This window comes from Talpa europaea, assembly GCF_964194135.1.
Source record: "Talpa europaea genome assembly, chromosome: 14".
Taxonomy (NCBI): Eukaryota; Metazoa; Chordata; class Mammalia; order Eulipotyphla; family Talpidae; genus Talpa; species Talpa europaea.
Genome location: NC_140082.1, coordinates 75,006,595 through 75,030,211, shown reverse-complemented (window position 1 = coordinate 75,030,211; position 23,617 = coordinate 75,006,595). Strand labels below are relative to the sequence as shown.

The 23,617-nt window shown below is 37.2% G+C and overlaps 1 protein-coding gene across 1 annotated transcript in view; it reads left to right on the top strand.

Annotated features, from left to right (window-relative positions):
- ODAD2 (outer dynein arm docking complex subunit 2) overlaps nt 1-23,617 on the top strand; it is a gene marked incomplete at both ends in the record, with an annotated part of 128,600 nt that overhangs the window by 63,401 nt on the left and 41,582 nt on the right. Inside the window, one exon of the mRNA XM_084254063.1 lies at nt 10,188-10,302. Coding sequence (XP_084110189.1) covers nt 10,188-10,302 — 115 coding nt within the window. The remainder of the gene's footprint in view (nt 1-10,187; nt 10,303-23,617) is intronic.

Sequence of the window (23,617 nt, the reverse complement as noted above, 5' to 3'; positions counted from 1 at the left end):
GCAGACCCCTCCTGTCTTGCCCGCTGCTCCCCTCAGCAGTGTATTTCAGTCACTCTGTCTGTTCTGTTCCCCACTCTGTCTCTGGTGAATCCTCTCACCCTTCCGCATGTCTGGCCTGTACCCCGGTTCTTGTATAAAAATAAATAAATCTTAAAATTAAAAAAAAGAAAAGTATATGATGTAAAAGTACATGTTAGTAAATTGTTGGAAAGAGAAGACTCATGTAACTGTCACCTATGACTTAAGAAGTAGGGTATTCTCTTACCCTGAAGTCCCCCTGGTTATTCCTCCTAATCATGGCCCAGCCAGGACCCCTCTCTCCCCTCTGGAGAAGGCCTTTCTCTTGCGTTTTGTGGTAACTTTCACCTTGCTTTGTTTTCATAGTTTTATGTTTGAGATTGCATCCCTATCAAGTACTAGTTTTTATTTTTTTTTTTTTAAAGATTTATTTATTTATTTATACAAGCACTAGGCACAGTCAGAAGCGCGGGAGGGTGAGAGAATTCACCAGAGCCAGAGTGGGGAGCAGAACAGGCAGAAGGACCGAAGTACACCGCTGAGGGGAGCAGCGGGCGGCAGGAGAGGTCCACGCGCCATGTGGGACCCTCCTCAGGTGGCCGGGGAGTGCCATGTGGGACCCTCCTCAGGTGGCCGGGGAGCAGCCGGGGATCGAACCGGCGCCGCAGAGGCTGCAGGCAGCTTCGCAACCCAGCGCTCAACCGCTGCGCCACTGGGGAGGCCCAAGTACTAGTTTTTAAATATATATTGGAAACAAGTGGAAGCAACGAGTATGGCTTGTTTTTGTTTTTTTGTTATTGTTCAAAATTATAGGCTGGGCCTCCCTAGCAGTGAAGGGGTTAAGACGCAACCTATGAAGCTATCTGTAGCCGCTGCAGCATGAGTCCGATCCCCAGCCAGGGAGCTACCCACATGGCGCAGCAGACCGCTCCTGTCTCGTCCACTGCTACTCTCAGCAGTGTATTTCAGTCAGTCTGCCTGTTCTGTTCCCCACTCTGTCTCTGGTGAATTCTCTCACCCCCCACACACCTCTGGCCTGTACTCCAGCTGTTGTGTGCATAAATAAATAAATCTTTGGGGGAAATAAAAATTTTAGGCTAACAATTATAGGCTAACAAAATTATAGGCTAACAATTGCTCAATTCCATGCATTTTATTTTTAAAAAATTTTATTTATTTATGCGTACAAGAAATGGGGGATGTAAGCTAGAGGTGCGGGGGATGAGAGGATTCACCAGACAGAGTGGGGAGCAGAACAGGTAGATCTACTGAAATATACTGCTGAGGGGAGCAGTGGGCAAGGCAGAGAGGTCTGCTGCGCCATGTGTGTTGTTCCCTGGCTGGGGATTGAACTCAGCCGCAGTGGCTGGTGATAGCTTGATAGCACTGTCTTTAACCTGTGCACCACCAGGGATGCTCAGTTCCATGCATTTTAGAAGTGGTGTACACACATATAACCACAGCTCAGAAAGAGATGTAAAATATTTCCTTAACCCAAAAAAGTTCACTCATGCTATTTTCTGATTAATCCCCACGCCTTCTCTAAGCAACTGCTTTGTGATTTCTATCACTATGGATTAGTTTTGCATGTTCTGGGAATGGAATTTCTGAGTCACAGGATAAAAGTTTAACTTTATCATAAACTTCCAAATGGTACACAAAAGTGATTGTATAGCTTCACATTTTTGTCAGTGCCAACATTTAGTGATGACAGTGTTTTGTTTATAATTTGGCCCTTTTCTTACAGGATAAAATGGTATGCCCTTTTATATTTTGTTTGTGTTTCCCTGATAAGTAATGATTTGAGCAATTTTCCATGTGCTTATTGCCCACATGTATATATTATTTTGTGGATTTGTCAGTCTTTTGTCCATTTTAATTGGATTTTCATCTATTTTATTTATTTGAAAATGTTCTTTATGTGTTCTGGGTACAAATCCATTGTTTGATTTATGTGCAATGGAATACTTTTTTTTCTAGTCACCAGCATTAGGTCTACCTTTTGAGCAGAAACTTTTATTTGATGAAGTTCAATTTATGAATTGTTCTTTCATGATTAGTATGTTTTGTGTCCTATGATACACCTCAAGCTAGTTATGGGGTGAAATGTGAAAGGGGGTTTGAAGTTCACTTTTTCTTTCTTGTTTTTTAGAGATTTATTTATGCATATAAGAATGGGATACAGGTCAGAGGTGCGGGGAGTGAGAGGATTCACCAGAGACAGAGTGGGGAACAGAACAGGTGGATCTACTGAAATACACTGCTGTGGGGAGCAGCAAGCAAGACAGGAGAGGTCTGCTGTGCCAGGTGGATGACCTCCCTCGCTGATAATCAAACTCGTGCTGCAGTGGCTGCGGATTGCTTTATAGTGCTGTGACTTAACCCCTTGCACAACCAGGGAGGCCTTGAAGTTCACTTTTTCATGTGATATTCAATTGTTCCAGAATCAGTTATTGAAAACAATATTTCTCAACTCTTGGTTGAATTCAATTATATGTAAGTGGGTCTATTTCTGAACTCCTTTCTCCATTGATTTATTTTTCTATTCTCATGCCAGTAATACATCGTTGTCATTAGTGTAGGTTTGTAATAAGCAGCATAAATTTTAAGATGCTTTGGGTTGTTCTGGATGTTTTGCATTTTATGTACATTTTAGAATCATCTTGTTTAAATATTTTTAAAAGCTTTGTGGCATTTTAATAAATATTGTTAGAAATCTATAGCTCCATGTAGGGAGAATGGAAATCTTTAATTCTGTGCTTGCCAATCCACAAATATGTTATGTATCTCCATTTATTTACTTTAATCTTTCTCAGCAATAGTTAGTAACTGCCAGTATAGAAATCTGGTATATGCTTTGCTATATTTTTTCTAGGTATGTATTTATGCTATTGGTTTAATATTTTTAATTCATTTTCAGTTTTATAAGCAATAATACAGAATTCATTTTTAGTATGTTTGTATATCCAAATATACATATATTCTTACAATCAAGCTAATTTAGTCCTTCTAATACATTTTTATAGATTTCATAGGACTTTTTATATATAGAATTATGTTATCAGTAAACAGCTAGGGTTCTGTCATCCCACAGTGAATTGTACCATCAGAGGATGCTCTCATTACTTTTCTTAGGATCAGCTACCTTGTGCCCATTTTCCCCTACACTTTGAGATAACCCTTCTTCCTCTTTGGGACCTGACACCTCATACTAGGCCACTAATGAAATCCCGCTTCAAACCATGAATGCCCACATTGTTCTACCTCACTCAATGACTTTAGGGTTGAAATTTTCAGGAAGTATGGAGAAGGGATTTTTTAACCATCATTTTTGAGGGATATTTTCACTGGGTATAGACGTGTAGTTTAAGTTATTTTTCTGCTAACCTTTTATAAATTCCATCCTACTATCTTATACTCTTCATTGTTTCTTGTGAAAAATCAACTTTAATTTGTATCTTAATTCCCTATACATAATGTGCCTTTTTCCTTTACCTGCTTTTGAGTTCTGCTCTTTATTTTTGGGTTTCAACAGTTTGAATATGATATGCCTAAGTAATGTTCTTTATATATTTATTCCATTTAGAGTTCACTGAGCTTCTTGAGTCTGTGGATTATGACTTCCAACAATTTTGAAAAGACCTCAGTCATTGTTTTCACAAATATTCTTTGAGCTCATTATTTCTCTCCTCCTCCTGGAATGCCAATTGCACATAAAATAACATCCTACTTCTCTTATATTCACAACTTAATAAAATTCCACATTTTAAAATAATACTCCATTGATACTGAATCCTACTTTAAAAAAAAAATGCTTTCCCTTTTTCAGTTTCAGGGTAATTAGAAGTTTACAGATTCCTTTCTTTGCTGTGTCCAGATTTCTGTTAAGCCCCATCTAATAAGTTTTCATTTGTCACTATTGTAGTTTTCAAATCTAGCATTTCTACTTGGTCCTTTTAAAATTTCTTTGTTCTGAATCCAGTTATAAACATTTTTGAAAAGTGAACAAATTATGGCCAACTTATAGAAGTGCTTCTGAATCAGGAAACAACAAATTATTTTATGTCTTTAAAGGGAGTCATTTGGTGCATTATTGCTGTCATTAGAATCATACATGTACTATTAAAAACAAACAAAATGGTGTAGGTATGTATGATGAATAAAATAAAAGTATCAAATATTTATATCTGTCTGTGTAACTACCTGTCAAAATTTAGGAGATGATCCATGAATAAGGAAAAGCTGGATCCATACTTTCTTCTTATAGAACATTCAGGTAATGAAATGATTTAAGTATATGCAAAGTTAGTTATAAGAGACCAGAAGAAATGTTGAAGTTTTATTATCTTGGGGTAAGCATGGCTGTTCTAAGCATAACTTAAGATCAAAATCATAAAGGAAATAATGGATTCATTACATAAAATTTTAAACACTGAGGAATAATTAAAAAGAGAGAGACGAGAAAACTCTCCTCTGCTTTCAATGGAGGTGACCATTATGATAACTCTTTATTCAAAAAATTGGGAAGTAGAAAGAATTAAACATAATTTTTTTGCCTTTTTTGGAGGCACTGTGACTATACCCCAGTTAATGAGAGGAAGCTCTTCTTTATAGACAAATGTCAGCTAATAAATCACTGTAACTCCTAATAAATCTCTATAACTCCCAGTAAAGTAATTTTTAGGCAAGAATAATTAATGCATGCTAAAAAATGTAAAACAGGAAAAGCTTGTTGAGAGAGGAACTTCTCAGGTGACAAAATATGACCACCAAAATTACTATTCAATAAAAATGGAAAATCTGTCTTAAAACTGGAGAGATCTCGTGGTCTCCAGTGTATTGAAATGACCAAGCTTGGCACTGATGGGAGTGGACCAGCTGGCTTTGTGAGTCCCTTGCTCTGTTGCAGAGTGAGGTACCTTAGGAAAAACACCTAAGACGTGTTTTTCCAGAAATATGTAATTGGAGTCAGACTCAGATTTTAGTTCTAAATTTCTGCTCATAGAAATACAGAGAATAGAGGGAAGAGTAAAATGACACCTTGAGGAAAACCATCAGACAAATCCAAATCGTACAGCTTTCTGTAAGACAACAGGCCTAATCTTTTTTAAAACTATGAGTGCCAAAACAAGAAGGGTAATGCTTTAGACTAAATGAGATGAAAGACATAAAAAATTATAGCATATGATTTTTTAAATCCAAGCTTTGTTTGCTTTTTTAAAAGCTCGAACAAAAGATTTTAAAAACAATTGGGAATATTTGAATTTAAGCTGGAGACTAGCAAATTTTAACTCTTTTGAATGTAATTCATGTACAATAATAGTGTAAAAGAAAGTGCTTATTTCTAAAAGATGCAAATTAAAACTTTTTAGATGTGATTTGTTGTGACATTTCCACCCTACTTGTGAATGTGTTAGAAAAAAATGAACACACATATTGACAGATGATACAAATATGCTAAATTTTGAAGGTTCTGTCTTTTGGTGTTGATTTTAGCATTTAAAAAAAAACCTTAAGTTTGTTTAAAATTTTCCATAATGAGGAGGTAGAAAAAATTAAGACAAAATACATTCTTTTGCACTTAATAGAAAATTAAGACTGTAGCCAATGCTGGTGACTGGTAAACTCATGATCTATTTCTGGGAATAAAATTGACATAATTGTGAAAACAGTCTGTTGATATGTATTAAAATTTAAAATTATAAAATCCTCTCCAAGCTCATTTCTCAAGATTTGTGTATTGTAAAGGTTGCAAAAATGGACCCTGAAATGTTATTCATTTTTATTCCATTATTATGTAAAACTAAAGAGATTCTAATTTCTATCAAAAAAGATCCATACATATCTTACGGTGCATCAATACAATATGATCTAGCTATTGAAAAATGGTTCATATAAGTCCATATTTTTTGCATTCATTGACAGAAAGAAGCTCCATTAAATATTATTGAATAAAAAGGGCAGATTGTAGAATGTCATATATCAAAAAAATCCTTAATATTGTGAGTGTGTGCATGTTTGCTTAGAGACTGGGCCAGTCTCTACATAGTTGATGAGTAGTGAAATGCATGTCTTGTAATTGTGGTGACCATAAATACTAATGTGTGTTGATGCATTTTGTTTGATGTGAACCTCTGAGCAGCTGCCATTAATGCACTCATCTAATGCACGTGCGCTTTTTTCCACAGAGAAAAGAAAGGAAAAGGACAACCCACACATCATATACTTTGTGTCTGTTTTCTCTTGGTTAATAAAACTCTTGGAAATCATGTGCCCTAGGCTCCACCTGATTGCTGATGTGTGCAGCGCTGACTGAGTAGCTTTCATTTAAGGCTCATTACAGCGACTAGTTTCTCATGCTAAGTACCACACTGGTGCTGTCGTGCCCTTTCCCTGACCCCCTGGATGGCTCCTTACCCCCACAGGGTTGTTGCTCACACGTCACTGTTTCATTGGAACTGTCTGTCTGCACCTCCCATTCACCACCCTTTTTGCTCCTTCTCTAATAATTTATTTTGCTCCTTCTCTAATCATTTATCAACATTTCCTGCAAAATAATAGATTGCTCTTTCATTTCATCTCTCCCAAAAGAATATTAACTCCATGAGGGTGTGGATTTCTATTTGGCTTCATGATGGAAAAATCCTCACTACCTCAAAAATTACTTGGCACAGTGGGCCTCCCCTGGTGGCGCAGTGGTTGAGCGCTGGGCTGCGAAGCTGCCCTCAGCCTCTGTAGCACCGGTTTGATCCCCGGCCGCCGGCGAGGGTCCCACATGGCGCAACAGACCTCTCCTGTCTGGCCCACTGCTCCCCTCAGCAGTGTATTCCGTCAGTCTGCCTGTTCTGCCCCCCACTCTGGCTCTGGTGAATTCTTCACCCTCCCATGCTTCTGACTGTACCCAGTGCTTGTATAAATAAATAAATAAATCTTTTAAAAAAATTACTTGGCACAGTGATAAACACCAAGTTACTGTATGAATAATAATCTGGAGCTTTTCTAGTCATATTGCTTATACAATTATAAAAGGATAGATTTCCCTCCTAATTTACTGGGATCAAGGAATTCTGGAAAAGGCTTGCAGAAGTTGTCACACTCTTACCTTTTCTCCAAATTCAGACTCCCATAACCTCTTTAAAATAATATATCGTGACAAATACATAAATACTCTGGGCATGTTAGAAGAAAAGTAGAATTCTTTTCTAATTGCTCTTGCAGGAGTGATCCTTTACTTCTGACATGTATTTGTGTTTCTACTTGCACTGAATTGCCAGCCTAATTTCAATACCTATAGATTTCAGTTACATCTTTATGCGTTAAGAACATCTCAGTCATTTCTAGCGTTTGGTTTCAAGTGAGATACTTGCAACTCTTCTATTTACTTGAACACTTAGAGACTGTTTTGTAGGGTTGTTAATTGCAGTTGGTGGGGGAATCAGAACACATAATTTTTCAATTCAGTTCACCCTCTTCTGTGGGTGTGGTTGGAGGCACCCCAAAAACAGTTGCAATAGTAACATCACACAGTTACAATAGTAACATCACAAATGACCATAATAGAGATTTTAAAAATGGATTTTAAAGTTTGAAGTATTGCGAGAATTACCAAAATGTGACCCAGAGACCCAAAGTGAGCACCTGCTATTGGAAAAATAATGGCCCCAGCCTGGCTCTGTCCAGGGTTGCCATGAAACTTCAGCCTCATAAAAAACACAGTATCTGCAAAGTGCAACAGCATGAGGTGTGCCTGTGTGTTTTTCCCTATGCATCCACACCCATGATAAGGTTTCATTTGTGAACTAAGCATGTAAGAGATTAGCAGTAATAACTAGTATAAAAATAGGATAGTTATAACAATACTGTAATTAAAAATATGTGAATGTGATCTATCTCCCCAAATACCTGCTGGTATATAGTTTTTGGACCTTGGTTGATCACAGGTAATTGAAAGCACAGAAATGAAACCATAGATAAGGATGGGGGGATCTGTAAATGGCTAGATACAGAGGATGTGGGAGGTGGAAGAGAACGTTAAACCCTGAAGCTTGTGACCCCAACTTTGTGAGTTCCTGCGTTTGCAAATGTTTTTTGATAATATTTCTTCATTGAAGATCATGATTCTGTATTGGTCATAGGCCTCGTATGTTGTAACTAAGCAGCTAGTGAATTGCCTAGGACTTGGGGAAAACGTTGTGGACAGATCTAGTTTTAAAATTAAGTGAATTTTTATAGTTAATTATGAAATTTTGCGGGGAGAGGGAGTCCATATTGAATTATCCTTTAAAAAAATCTGGAAATGAGTGCCTTCTAAACAACTTCCACTCTAATGACAGGTTATGTCCAGAGCCTTATGAGCCAATATCTCAATAATGCAAATTTTGCTGCAACATTTGTGGAGGGTAAGGCAGACCTACTGTTCCTTAAGAAACTGCATGTGAAAAAATACAGAGACGCAGGGGTCGCAGCTTGAATTATGTTTTTAGTGGCATATGCAAAACAGTAAGCTTTTTTAAGTTTGTCACATCTTCATGGTGAAGTGTTCAGTGTCTTTCTTTACAGATTCCATAAATTGGAAATTAAAACTTTGTTTACTCTCAGCAAGATACTGATGAAGATTTAGGGATGGGAAGCTATTTAGTTAAACTTTGGGCTAAAATACTCTCTCAATGTACTTTTTTCCTTATTATTTGCTAAAGAGAGTTTGTGCTTCCTATATACTATTTACATTACCAATGTAATACAGACCTTTTAACAGGTTTTGCAAAACTGATGTCCTCCTTGGAAACCTTTGGAAAAATACTTTTTCCCCCTGTTCAGCTCATCTTAACTAACCAAGACATGTAGATGTTTTATGTCAATTTTCAAGAAAGAATTTGAATGGCAGATTAAATTAGTGAGTTATCTGTGCCCAAACTCTATATGTGTTTAGCACAACTTAGATTAAAAAAAATCAAAGAAATGTTGATGTTCCTTATCATTTTTCATCTGCTTTGAGTTTAATTTATCTTTCTGAGCAATATTTGTAAAGCATATAGAGTTTTTTGGCCTTCTTCTCCAAGACAAGTACTCTGTGGACCTTTAATTAGAGGTTATGCTCCCTGGCCTGATTGATGTATAAACAGAAGACAGATGGTGTGGAGATGACTCTGATGATAATTCATTTTTCAGCTAGTCATGAAGATGTTATGATTACAGTGTGTTTAAGTAATTATAACATAATCTGCAATGTTAGTTTTGCTGGAAAGGGAACACATGGAAAACAAGTTATGTGTTATTCATGCCCAACAAAGGATGCACTGTAGTGTAATGATTTTAATTCCTAATGCTAGATTAGAACTGGAGGAGTTTAAAATATGTCATACTGCAAGGTAAGTCAATTAAACATAGACCAAATAAAAAAGGTAACTGCACACTTTGGAGGCATAAATATTTGTTTTGGAAAGTATTTAGATGTTACTATATGAAAGGAACCAGTATTTTTACATTTAGGTAACAGTCTATGTACAGCTAATTAAAAAATTACATGGATTGATTTGAAGTTTATATCAATTGTAATTATCATGGAGCTTGCTTTCTGTGCCATAGATCTAGAACTGAAATCAGAGAGCAAACAATTGAACAGCATGTTATATCCCCGCTGTTATTTAAAAACATTTTGTCAAATAAGGCACAATCAATAACATCACCTCTTCATGTGATAGCTGCTGTATACAAATACCAAATTATTAAGTTCTACACCTGAAACCAATATGTTAAATGTCAATTATGTCTCAAAAACATCCAACCAGGGCCTCCCTGGTGGCGCAAGGGGTTAAGCACAGCACTGTGAGGCTGAACACAGCCTCTGCAGCATGAGTTTGATCCCTGGCCAGACAGGGAGCTACCCACAGCTACCCTGTCTCGCCCGCCGCTCCCTTCAGCAGTGTATTTCAGTCAGTCTGCCTGTTCTGTTTCCCACTCTCTCTGGTGAATCCTCTTGCCCCACCCCCTGCCCGCACCTCGGGCCTGTGCCCCAGTTCTTGTATGTATAAATAAATAAATGTTTTTTAAAAAAGAGACATCCAACCATAATGTCACAAGAAGAAAGAATTCAAATTTTGTGACTAGACTAAATAAATTTTCATCCTCACTAATTTCAGTCTCCACCACTGTTTTGGGTTTCACAATAGGATCATTGACCGCTTGGATGGAGTTCGCTTGTTGTGGTCCCTGCTGAAAAACCCTCACCCTGACGTAAAGGCCAGTGCGGCGTGGGCCCTCTGCCCCTGTATTGAAAATGCAAAGGTAACAACAGGTTGCAAATCAATTCCTTGTTGAATCTGCTGTGCTAGATTGAATAATGTCACCACAAGTCACTGATTGCTTTTGACTGGCTTTTGGTCAGATTTATCTGACGGAAAATAATGCTGAACATTTGTGCCAAAATCATTTGCAAGCAATGCTTTTCCCTGGTTTTACCCACGGTGAATCAGGATGAGGTGACGACTGTTCTTATCTCTTAGGTGATAAAACTGTCTCCATTCACCTGCTACTGTCAGAAACACCTGATGGTTTCTAGATAGAAAACATTTATAGTTATAACGAGGACAGTGAAAGAACGCCAAGTTCTTTGTTACCTTGAAAAGTCACATAATTTCATAAATCCCACTTTCCTTATCTGTCAATAAACACTGGATAAAAATTTATATGAGGGTCTGGCCAGAGAGCAGCGGAATGCAGAGCTGGGGCTGGTGTCTCCCACAGATTCAAAACGAAATTACTACAAAACACAGTCAGCGACCCCTGAAAGATGAACAGATGGCTTATTTCGCTGACCATGATCCCGTCTAGCTCCATCCATGTTGCTGCAAATTACATGAGTTTATCTTTTTTGATTGCTGAGTAATATTCCATTGTGTATATGTACGACATCTTCTTGATCCAATCATCTATTTTTGGGCATTTGGGTTGTTTCCATAGGCTAGCTATTAGCAGGGATTTAGAAAACCTAAATAAGGGACCAGAAAAAAGACTAATTATAATAAAGTAAAAATTAAAATCAACAAGCAACTATAAACCAGAGACAATCTACGGGGGAGGAGGGAGTAGGATCAAAACAAGGCAGGGGAGGGGGGGCAGTAATTGTATGGGGAGTATAACCAAGATGAAAATGCATGCATTGTGCAAAAATGAAAAATGATGTAAAATATATATAAAATTTTTAAAAATAATAATTTTTAAAAAGATAAACAGATGAGTATGACAGACACTAGGAACAACGGAGCAACCGGAAGGGGTCAGAGAAACTGTGATGAAGCTGGGTTTGCCATGACACTAGGGTAGTGCCACCCATGGGGGGAAGGGATGGCCTCTGTACAGATTTCCTCTGCTGTGCGCTCAGGGGCACGCACACTGTGGAGACCCAGTACTGTGCTGGAGAAGGGCGTGCACAGAGCTGGTGTGTAGAACAGGAGCACTGCTAGATACTCTTGTAGCAAAGGCACAAAGTGGAAACTGTTGGCTCGAACCTCAGCCTCCTGATCTAGAACAGTTGGAGTTCACACCAGTGGGGAGACTCAGATCAGATCAGCTGTGTCTCCTTATAAAAGATGCTATTATTTGCAGCATCTTTAAAGCTGTGCTATTTGAAATACCTGCCTTAACCCCACCCAGAACAGCACCAAGGAAACCGAATGCACGCTCTCACACCTGGATCTTAATAACAGCATCAAGCACCCAGGGTAAAGCCCCATATTGAAAAGCAAAGAGAGCCATTCCCAGCTCATGGTCCTGTTTCAGCCATTGTCCTCAGCAGTGCTATAGAGTGCTAAGCCACCACCTAGAGACTGAGGCAGCCACCAGACTGTACAAGATAATTTGACTGAGGAGCTGGCCTCGGGGTCGGTATCACTGTAGGTCTCTATCACATATTTATACATTACATAACCATCAAGAGGTTAATATCGAGGTTATATTAAACAAGTCACTCAATTTAACAATTAAAAAATCCAATTAATAAACAGGCGCTAGATTTCAACAGATTATTGACCAAAGAAGATATCAAAAGGCCAATAGATACATGGCCTTTACTTTTAATAAGGGAGGTGCAGGTCAAAACCATAATGAGATGCCATGTCACATCTCTGAGAGTGGCACATACTGAAAAGATCACCAACAACGAGTGCTGGAGAGGATGCAGGGACGAGGAGCCTATTACTCTTGGTGGGAATAGAAACTGAAGCAGCCAATTTGGAAAGTGATCTAGATTCATCAGAACTAAACATGGAAATATTCTAAGTCCCAGTACTCCCACTTCTTGGCATCTATCCAGAGAACATGAAGCCATCACCCCCTATAATGCTTACTGCAGAGTTACGTACAATAGCTAGGACATGGAACAACCTGAGTGCCCACTGAGGGAGAGTTAGATAAAGACAATGTGGTTTATCCACACAGTGGACATTTACATAACAGATGAGTCAACAAAGCAAAGTATTTACAAAAAAGGAGTAGATGCCAATAATGAAGTGAGGTTTCTGAAGTTAAGAGGAAGTGATGGGAGGGATAAGAGGTCAAAGGGTTGAATAAATTAAAAATAATAAAATTTTGGGCCTCCCCTGGTGGCGCAGCGGTTGAACGCTGGGCTGCGAAGCTGCCCGCAGCCTCTGCAGCGCTGGTTTGATCCCCGGCCACCGGCGAGGATCCCACATGGTGCGCAGACCTCTCTGCTGTGCCCACCACTCCCCTCAGCGGTGTATTTCATCAGTCTGCCTGTTCTGTTTCCCGCTCTGGCTCTGGTGAAATCTCTCACCCTTCCCCACTTCTGACTGTGCCCAGTGCTTGTATAAATAAATAAATAAATCTTTAAAAAAAAAACAAAAACAAATTTTACTGAAAGTTTTATGAAGTCTTTTAGCACTTTATTTATAAAGTGCATTATTGTCTTTAAAAATCTTTTCAGCCCATTTCTGTTATAATTAATATTTTTTTCTGTAGACATAGATATTTCAAGATCCTTGTTGCTGAGATATTTCTCTTGAATAAAGGATAATATTCTATGATAAAATCTGGCAATGTGCTCTCTTTCTTTGTGGCACATAAAATGATAATTTTTTAAAATCAAATGCCAGGCCTCCCTGGTGGTGCAGCAGGTTAAGTGCCGCTCATGAAGCTGTCCGCAGCCTCTGTAGCATGGGTTTGTTTCCTGACCAGCCAAGGAGATACCCATATGGTGCGGCAGACCTCTCCTGTCTCACCCGTTGCTCCCCTCAGCAGTGTCTTTGGTCCATCTGCCTGTTTCTGCTCCCTGCTCTGTCTCTGGTGAATTCTCTCACCCTCCTGCACCTCTGACCTGTACCCCAGCTCTTGTATAAATAAATAACTAAAAAAAAAAATCAAATGCCTTTGCATTGACTGAATAATATGGGTAAAGATACCGGGAATGTCTATGTTGTGGAGGTTATGTGTATGGACAACTTATTTTACATCATTTTAAAATTAATCTTAATTTACATCGCCATCCAAAAATTATTCTAATTGACTATATACAATTTATCATTTCCAAGTGGCATTTTGTATATTCTTCTATTGTTTTTTTGTGCATTAAATTTGTTTTCTGACAAGATTATAAGTTCTGAGGCAGGAAGTGGTTTTTGAATATGCTGGGCATTCAGTTTGCGGTAAAATAATGGAATCCAGAAGAGAATTGCCAGATATTTTGGCCCACTTTCCCTTCCATCCCCTCTACCCCATTGAGGTAAATTAATGACTCACCTTTCTAGGGAAGATCATCTTTTACTTTGTTAGGTAGAATTTCCACATTTTTTTTCACATAAAATGGCGTTGCAAATAATTTTTGAATAAACATAAATCATAGGACTTGGCATCACCTTGAAATGAGTAACTTCTTTGTCTGGATGAATGGCACTGACAGTCATGCTGCAGAAATCAGCAAAAGAGGAGAATACAGCCAGACCTTCAGACAAGTGTCACTACCCAGGGTCTCTGCCATAGCTGCAGGGGAAGCCTCAGTGTACCTAAGTGTACTGTGTGTGTCTGCACAGTAGGGAGGGGGAAATATCAACAGTTGAAAACAAATGTTACTCAATTTTTATGTTGTTAACAGCATATACATTAGATTTTCAGATCTATCTGTTAAGAATATGAGATGTCAAAATTACTTCTTGTGAATGTATTTCATCTTTCCTTGCTGGAAGATATTTAAGGTTACTATCACTGACTGAGCCAGAATCAAAGCCATCAGTAATGAATGGTGGGATAATTCAGAGACTCATGATGTGAGCATTGTATTTGCATTGTTGTTAGATGCATGGAAAAAATGGAATGTAGGATTTTGTAGTAAGAAGTGTTGGCATTTTCACCAGTAGACCAGTGTCTCAAATAGAAAGCTGGAAAATATCCCTCATTTTGGAGAAAGTCAGTATATTAGAGCTTTTTTTTTTTTAAAGATTTATTTATTTTTATACAAGAACTGGGGTGCAGGCCAGAGGAGGGAGAGAGGATTCACCAGAGACAGAGCAGGGAGCAGAACAGGCAGATGGATGGAAACATACTGCTGAGAGGAGCAGTGGGTGAGGCAGGAGAGGTCTGCTGTGCCATGTGGGAATCTCCCTGGCCAGCCGGGGAATCGAACCTGCGCTACAGAGGCTGCGGACAGATTCACAGCGCTGCGCTCAACCCACTGCACCACTGGAGAGGCCCAGTATATTAGAGCTTTTGATAGTTGGTCAGTGATAAATAAAATATATGGCATGGAAAGGTATGTTTTGCTACCTTCAAATTATCTGTCTATGTTTGGATATGATTGGAAAATCATGTGAAATATGAATTTGTGATATGATCTTATATAAAATGTGAAAGGATATTTGAGAAAATCAGCATCTGTGGTTAAAAACTACCCAGTTTTCAGGACAAAATGTTGAAGGAAAGTGAACTAGCTACAAAAGATTCATGGCATTTTTTTTGTAAAAAATTTTAATTGAAAGTGTACCATTTAAGCTGCTTCCTGTTTTAGACTTAGGGAAGTTTGTGGAGTTTTTCTGTTTTCTCATTAAGATTTCTAAGAAGGACTGAGATGGTAAGATTTGGTCTCTGTGGTGATGTTATTTAGTGAATTCATGAGTCACAAGTTCAGTTGCAGATGAACAATTGCCTCGTGAAGTGTGCGAGAGATTTGTAATTGGAAGTGAGAAGCTGTCCCCTTCAAGCTGAATGATCAAAAACATTTTTTGTGAAAAAAGTGACTGAACATGTCTTCAGTATTAGAATTTACGATGTAAGGAATGCCACATAAAATCTGGCATAAATCCAAGTGTTAAGTTCCTTGTTCTAAGAAGCAAAACTCTTGTAGAAAGTCAACTCAAATTTGCTTTCCATGAACAAAAAGAGATTGAGAAATATAGGAATTCAGAAATAATTTTTGAATTGTGTTACATGTATAGCAATCATGTTTCTTTTTTTAAATATCATTGTGGGTTTTTTTGGGATATGAGTTCTCCTTGTGAATGTGGTAAGATAGTCTTTAATTTCCCTAATTCTATTTCTTTTCATTAATGGCTTTTAAATCTTTTTACAAAAATAAAAGTATAAATATATTCATTGCCTTTTCATATGCATTTCACATAACTTATATTAATTTATATTCACAACTTCTGATGAATTAGATAGGAAATAGTTATTTTATAATAAATATGCAATATACTTGTTAGTTATAAAACTAGGAAGAAAATTCAAAAAATATGTCATCCATTAATATATCAATGAGATTGTTTGACTTTGGAACCATCTCAAACTCAATTTTGCTACTTATTAAAAAATAACATCTAGAGTTGAATTTTGATCTTGAAGGAAAATCTCTAGTAATTTCAAAACCAATAGCCAAAGCATCTGTCCCAAACAGAGAAACCAGTCAGAGACATTTGAGAATGCTTCTCCAAAAGAGAAGAGAAAAAGTTAATTTCTGTGAATTTGGAATACATGCCTGGCATTTTGGCCAGGAATGCTGAGCCCTGAGTGTGGATGGGCCAGCTTCCCGGCTACAGGTGTGACAGAACACAGCTGATCAAACAGGACAGGAATTTGACATCACCGTCTGTTTAACTTCAGCTGCCCAATGAGCCATGCCCAATCAGGAAGCCAGAGGGAACCTGGAGGAGGCGTGTGTAGGGGTGTGGTGTCATGCTAACAACACTTCCATAAACACAGCTTTGAGCTTTGATTTGCTAATGTTTGGGCCCCAGCGGTGTGCCAAAGAGGTTACCCAGTTGTTCAAGAAATCTAAAATCTCTTCAAAAGGCAATCCCTATTTGGGATCTGCTATCATTTTTATCACCTGTAACAATTAAAAATATGCTCTTCGTCTGCTCTCCACTTCTTAAATTTCTATAAGATTGAAGTAAATTGTATTATAACATATTTTCTGTATGGCAGGTTTTCAAGTAGACACATGAAGAGCCAAAACAAAAGTGAGGGTGTTAAAAGCCTGTCTTCAGATCACATCTGGAAGGGCCGCCAGTCATAGGTCAAATCTATAGCTTTCACCTGTGTTCCCCTCCTCCCTGCTACCGCTCTCCCATTTCAACCTTCTCAGGCCCTATTCCAAAAGGGGCTACAGTGGAGGCTAGCAGTTTGGGAAGTAGAAGAGACTGAGCTATAGTGTATAAAATGGAAAGTCAACACTTTAAACACGTGTGAGCAAAATTGTATCAACAAATACCTCCTTATGAAGCCATTTCTCTTTAAGTTTGGAAGTATCGTTGTCAGTTTTCTGTTATTTTATTAAATGAATAATCTCACTCACTAAATTAATTGTATTCTATCCATCACAGGCAAGAGCTTCCAGCGTCACACACTGCACTTTGTCCCCATCACATACTGCATCACTGACTCAGATCTCACTGGGACCCCAATTTCTGGTTCCAAGTTTACATCTCTCCATCTCTCCAGCCACTTAGTTTCATATGAGAAGTAGCCAGAGGCAACAGTTAGTAGCAGTGTTTTCCTACCTTCTCTCATGAGTTTAGAAATCCTCTTGTACCTCTGTTTTCAAGAAGTGAGCTAGATTGGAGTCCACTTTCTGAACCTAAACTCAGTATGCTAATAACTGTCATTGTGCTTTGGAATTTTTTTTTCTTCTAGAAGTTTTATAGTTAAGGAATTGCATTTAGATCTTTATCCATTTTGAGTTATGTTTTATGTGGTATAAGATAAGGATCTTCATTCTTTTGCATATGGATAATCAGTTTATGGTATAAACTGTTACACATATGCTGTAAATATACACCATATGTTGGAAAGATTGTCCTTTCTTCATTGATATTCATGGCAGCCTGATCAAAAAATTACTTGACAAAATACCCAGGGCTTTTTTCTGATTCTCTATTCTAGTCCTTTGTTCTACTTGTCCATTTTTTATGCCAGTGCCACACTATTTTGATTACTGTGGCTTTGTTGTAGGTTTTGATATTGTCAGTTTAGCTTTTGAACATATTTTAGCAATTATTTTAAAACCTTTGTGTAAGTGTAATATATGCTTCTTAAGGGATGGCTTCTGGAGATGTATTTTACTCCTTTGAGCGAGCCATGTTTCGGTTTCCTAGTATGATTGTCAGCTTTTATTGAAAGTTGGGCATTTGGAAAAAAAACAGTCACTTCTCCTAGTTTTTGCAGGTTGACTTGGAAAACCTTTTCTAGTTAGTACTAAACTCCTGTCATTCCTTTTAAAATTAGCTCAGGTTGAAGGTGAAAATTCTTCTCAGGTCTTTACTGGGCGTTTTTCCTACCTGAGCCTAAGTATCTGCCTTTTTTTTTTTAATTTCCTCATATCACAGCTACTTGGAGTTGTCTTAATTTTCCAAAGAGGTTTAACCCAGCTTTTTGTTGCGGCCTAAGGTTCTACTGCATTCCTCTACCTATAAACTCTTGCCCCCAGTGTCTGTGAATGTAACCCCAACCCCTACAGTTTCATGCATTGCAATGCCTGGCACTGTCTTCCACAGCTGCCACCTGAGATACGGCACTGCCACAGTTTTCTATCAGAGTTCTGCATCAGATGAGACAAAATCAGCCTCTTGGTGGCTCACAGACAGACCGAGAATGTTGCAAATGATTTTCATTCTGTTGCTTCTGCCAAAGGAAAGGAACTTGGGATTGTGCTATTCCTCCTGACTAGACTGTCTCATTGGAAATGAGGTGAGATAGGGGACAGTAAAAATCCTGGAAATTTTCTAAGGTGTTGAATGTGATTTTTTCCCCTTGGTTTGGTGTTTATTTGCTGTATATCTCTGACCTGGTTTCCAGAGCCACAATAAAGCTACTTCAGCCAGTCTATAGTTGTTCATTTGATCTTTCCAGAGGAAACAGTTATCTGGAACTTTCTGAATCTACCATATTGGTAATGTCTGCATGCTTTCTGATGAGAGATCAACTGGTGATCTAATGTGTCATGTACAGCTCTCAAATACAATTTGCAAAATCCAAGATTTTCTCATTGTCTTTCAGTAGTTTTACTTGATCTATGTAGGCACATGTCTCTGAGTTTATTCTCAGAATTTGTTATTGTTAATATTTTTTCTCAAATTTTGGAAACTTTTGCCATTATTTCTTAGTATTCTCTCTACCCCTTTCTCTCTCTCCTCCTTTTCCTGTGTATGCTGATGTGCTTAATGATATTCTACAGGTTTCTGAGGACATTTTTTTCTTCATTCATTTTATTTTGGTTCTTATGATTAGATAATCTGGATTGACCTGTCTTCAAGTTCACCGATTCTCTCTTTTGCCTGCTCAAATCTATTGTTGGGCCCATGAAGCAAATTTTCCCTTTCGTTTTTGTACTTTTAAACTCTAGAATTTCTAATTGATTTTTTTCTTTATCATTTAAAACCTTTTTTTTTTTTTATGTTTTCTTCTTGCTTTGTTTTTTTTATTTTTTTTTATTTTTTTATAAATTTTATTGTTATATTCCCCATACAATTGCAGCCCCCCATTCTGACCCCAATCCCTCCCCTCCCGCCCCCGCCCCCCTAAAAGTGTCTCTGGTTCATAGTTTTTTGTTGATTTTGATTTTCACTTTCTTATAGTTATTCATTTTCCTGGTCCCTTATTTAAGTTTTCTAGATTCCTGCTATGAGTGAGACCATCCGGTATTTTTCTTTTTCTTTTTGGCTTATTTCGCTGAGCATGATCCCTTCCAGCGCCATCCATGTTGCAGCAAATTGCATGTGTTTATCTTTTTTGAATGCTGAGTAATAACTTCCTGTGACATGGTACTCAAACTTTAATTGTGCAGACGTGGTTTCCTTTAGTTCCTTGATCATATTTATAATAGTTTATTTAAAGTCTTTGTCTAATGAGTCCAATGTGGCACAGGCTTTCTGGGGCACCGTTTGGTACACACATTCCTCATTCTTTGTATGACTCATAATTTTTTGTTGGAAACTTAATATTTTAAATGATATAATGTAGAAACTCTGGAAATCATATTTCTCCATTCTCAGCATTTGTGTTATTGCTATTTGTTGATTTTGCTATTGTTTGTTAGTGACTTTCTTGGACTAATTTTAAAACGTTTGTGTTCTTTGTTAGTATGACCACTATGTTCTGTGCTCACTCAGTGGCCAACTAATGACTTGACAGATTTCCTTAAATGCCTCACACATCAAGGTCGGACAGAGATGAGCAATTAGGGTCATCTCATGTCTTTTCTGAGCATGCACATAGCTCTCTACTTGGCATTTTAGATTTAAAGAATATGTTAGAAGTTTTCAAAGCCCTCTATAAATGTCTCTTTTACAAGATTTTCCATTTAATTTTCCTGGCCAGCCACTTGTTTATCCCTACTGATACTTCCGTCTACTGCTTTTATGTTAAATAATTGCCACTGATTTTATATAGCTCACTATGAGAAAAGACTTTTCTCACCGAGTGAACCCCATAAACTAAAGAGAAACCTGTGGAGCTTTTTCTAGGGGTTGGTGTTTAGATCAAATAGTGATCATTCCCATGATGTGGATTTTTTTTGTGGGGGGGGGTCGCTCCAAACCCATTCTTTACTCTTGTGTCAGCTACCCTGCAGATATCCTCCAATGCTCTGGTTGCTAGGCTGTTGCTTTTCAAGACTACTGCAGAACTGGGGAGAAGGTGGGAACAGATATAATTTAAATGCCACAAAGCTCACTGTTTTTACTGAGCTTTAGCCATTAATTTTGAATAAATACACCTGTTGCAAACCTTTCATTAAATTCAAGAGTACTGAAAACATTGTTTTTTGTCTTTGTTCTTGTTGTAACAGTAAGGACCTCCATTCCAGAAGTGCTTCCCCTTTATTAACGTTTAAACTAACTGTTTAAAATTTGAGGTGTTTCACAATGATGTTATGATTGTGGAAGTAACGCCAATACAATTTGGCAATTATCCAGACTGGTTATTCTCTACTCTGGCTACACATTACCTTCAGAGTTTAAGAAATATTCAAGAGCCCCACCCCTCTTCTGTAGATCAAAATTGAGTTCTAAGCATTCATATTTCTAAAAAAAATCATCCCAGGTGATTACAATGTGTAAATGGACTGGAATCCACTGTTGTAGATCTTAATTCTTTTGAATTTCACAACATAAAATAGCATCTTAGGTTTCTGAGGTCCACAACTTGCCAAATGAATGAATGCGTGAATGAAAGAGGTTTTAATGATGTAATAAAGATAACTTATTCTGTAACAACAGTCATAGATGTACTTTTACCAATTTATTCTTTAGATTATAAAGCAAGACTGAAAAGGTGGTAAAACATTTGTTGCTACTGAGTTATTGAACACATTTACAAGAGTGAATGATATGTGGACTCAAAACCAAGTGGTTTTCATTAAGTTGATATTCAGTTGTGCATATTATTGGAAAAAATACACTAATAAGCAAGGGACCTTAATGTTTTCTCTTAACAACCCTAGTGGTATAAATGTTGTTATTAGCTCTATTAACAAATGAGGAAATTGAAGCTAAGTAATTTGCTCAACGCCATGTAGTTAACCAAAACAAAGCTGGGATATGCCCCAAATTGACTTAAATTCTCAGCCCAGTGGTCTCTAAATGTTGAAGCACATAGAAATTACTTAGAGATCTTCATGGGTGCAGGATGCCACCACCATACATTCTGATTGGTGTGGGGAGCACCTGGGCTTAGGGAATGTTAAAAATGTTATCCCTAGGGTAACTCTAATAAATTCTAATTTATTAATACTTAACTAATAACTCTATTTGACTAAGAATGTCGTTTAGTTGACTCTGTAAGCTCAGGATACACAATGGTGCCTCACAATTTAGACCTCCTTATTAACAGAATATTCCAGAATCAAAAAAGGACATAGTGAATTGGAAAAATTACAGTTGTCTGTGATATATAAGCAGCAGAAGTATTGTGTTTAGATCACAGGAGATAAGAAACTTGTTAAATTCTCTTCTAGTCAGACCACATCTGGATTTCTGCTTTAAACTCTGAGTGCATTTTAAGAGAAACTTTGGTAAAGGACAGAGTAGACCTATGAAAACCATTTAATATGAAAATTAAAGTTACACATTACGGAAGATGAAGAAGACCAGTTAGCTGGCTTCACATTTTAGAAAAAAAAATTAAAAAAAAATTAGTGATAGTTAGTGTAATGTTATATACAGGTTCATTGTTAGTTAATTAGACTTTTACCTGCCAAACTGGGAAACTAACTCCCAATTAGTTTTTCTATATTAATAGAAAAATAGCAGACCCAACAAATAAATTTGGAGAACAATCTCTTCATAAATTAGTGATTCCCTGGTTTGTTTATTGTTTGCAGTATAGTCTTTCATATAGTTAATTTTTTTTCTGTCAAGCCTATGGTTTCAAATGTTGTTGTTAGCCAGATCGACACTGTTCAAAATTATCTGACTGGACCTTAATAGATGTTCAGGCATATGTTTCACTTTTACTCATCTCAGTATGTGTGCTATTGAGTATAAGTAGGGAAAGTTTTAATATTTAAAAAAATAAAGATATGTGCATATATATGTATATATGCAGATATATGTATATATATGTGCACATACATGTAATTTATAAGTGATCACTATTTTATGATAATATGACTTAACATTGGTACCTTGTACTTGTTATACACTTCTTTCAAATAATTGACTAAGAATGTCGTTTAGTTGACTCTGTAAGCTCAGGATACACAATGGTGCCTCACAATTTAGACTTCCTTATTAACAGAATATTCCAGAATCAAAAAAGGACATAGTGAATTGGAAAAATTACAGTTGTCTGTGATATATAAGAAAATTATCTTAAGTTAGGCTAGAACATAAAAAAATCAGAACTATTATATTTATCTTACTTTTCCTGTGATTCAATCAGTCAGATAAAGCTGCTCTCAAAACATAATGCATTTTTTTGGCTATGTAAATCTTACTAAGGACTATATTTTTACTGGAATTCATTTATGTTTCCTTTATTCTGAAGAAAGAGTAATAACTGATGCTCTAGTTTTGATTTTTGAAGAGCTGACTTTGAAAGTGTAAGTTAATTCCAAATCAGCTCTCTCTCACACACAGACATTTGTTTGGTTATTATATTTTAAAGCTGTAGGACTTGTTAACTACCAGGAACAGAACAAGGATCTTATTGTGAAAGAGTCACACAAACAGTCTGTTCTCCTTGAGTATATATATAGGTTGTATTTAGAATTTTAAAAGCATTTCATTTATTGAATATACTCTTAGGACAAGAGTTGCCTGTTCAGTTCTGGTTTCTCTGACATGCTATTCTGATGTGAACACAGCCGTTTTTAAATGTTTTATATTCAACAGGCTTTTTAAAATATTTTTTCAAATACTATGTTACACTCGATCGTCTCTGCATGGCACAAAATGGCATTTTTTTATAGCCCAGCTGGCTAAAAATTTTTGTCTTCAGCCACGTTCCACTTGCCTTATATGTGCGGTGTGCACCTCTCACGCCATCAGAAACTGCGAGCCCTTTTCGCTGGAAGCAAGAGAAAGAATTTCATGACCATTAGTCTAATAGCTCTATACCCAAACATTCAGATTTCTGGTTTATTCATTAATCTGTAAATAATGTCTTAATATTTTCCTACTGGTTGAATTTTAACCAAAAACATTTTGCTACTTTATATTTTCTTATTTGTGTATTCACCTTAATTTTGTTTAATTTGAACTCCTGACACCTTCTCCTATTTATTCAGCAGTTCAAGCTTTACTTTAGCAGCAGAATGAAGTTGCTTCATATTCTGTTTTTATTTTACTGTTTTTGTTTGTCTTAGAAAATGTCATTGGTAAAATCGCTTCATCTCTGTTGGGGTGATTAAATCTCTACCTTGTGAAGAGTCTCCTGTTTATAAACTAGGTTGAGTCTGATAAAAATAATTGTTGGTGCTTCCAGATGTAAGCCAGTGTATGGTGAAGAGAGTGTCTTTCTGAGACTTCTGAGTTTCTGAGAAATCAGAAAATTGAAGGTTGATTTTTAGTTTTGTCACTAATGATTCATGAATCTCTAGCCTTCCCGTCTATAACATGAGGATGTCCTGGCTATGAAGGCAGGGCTGAGGATCCGATGA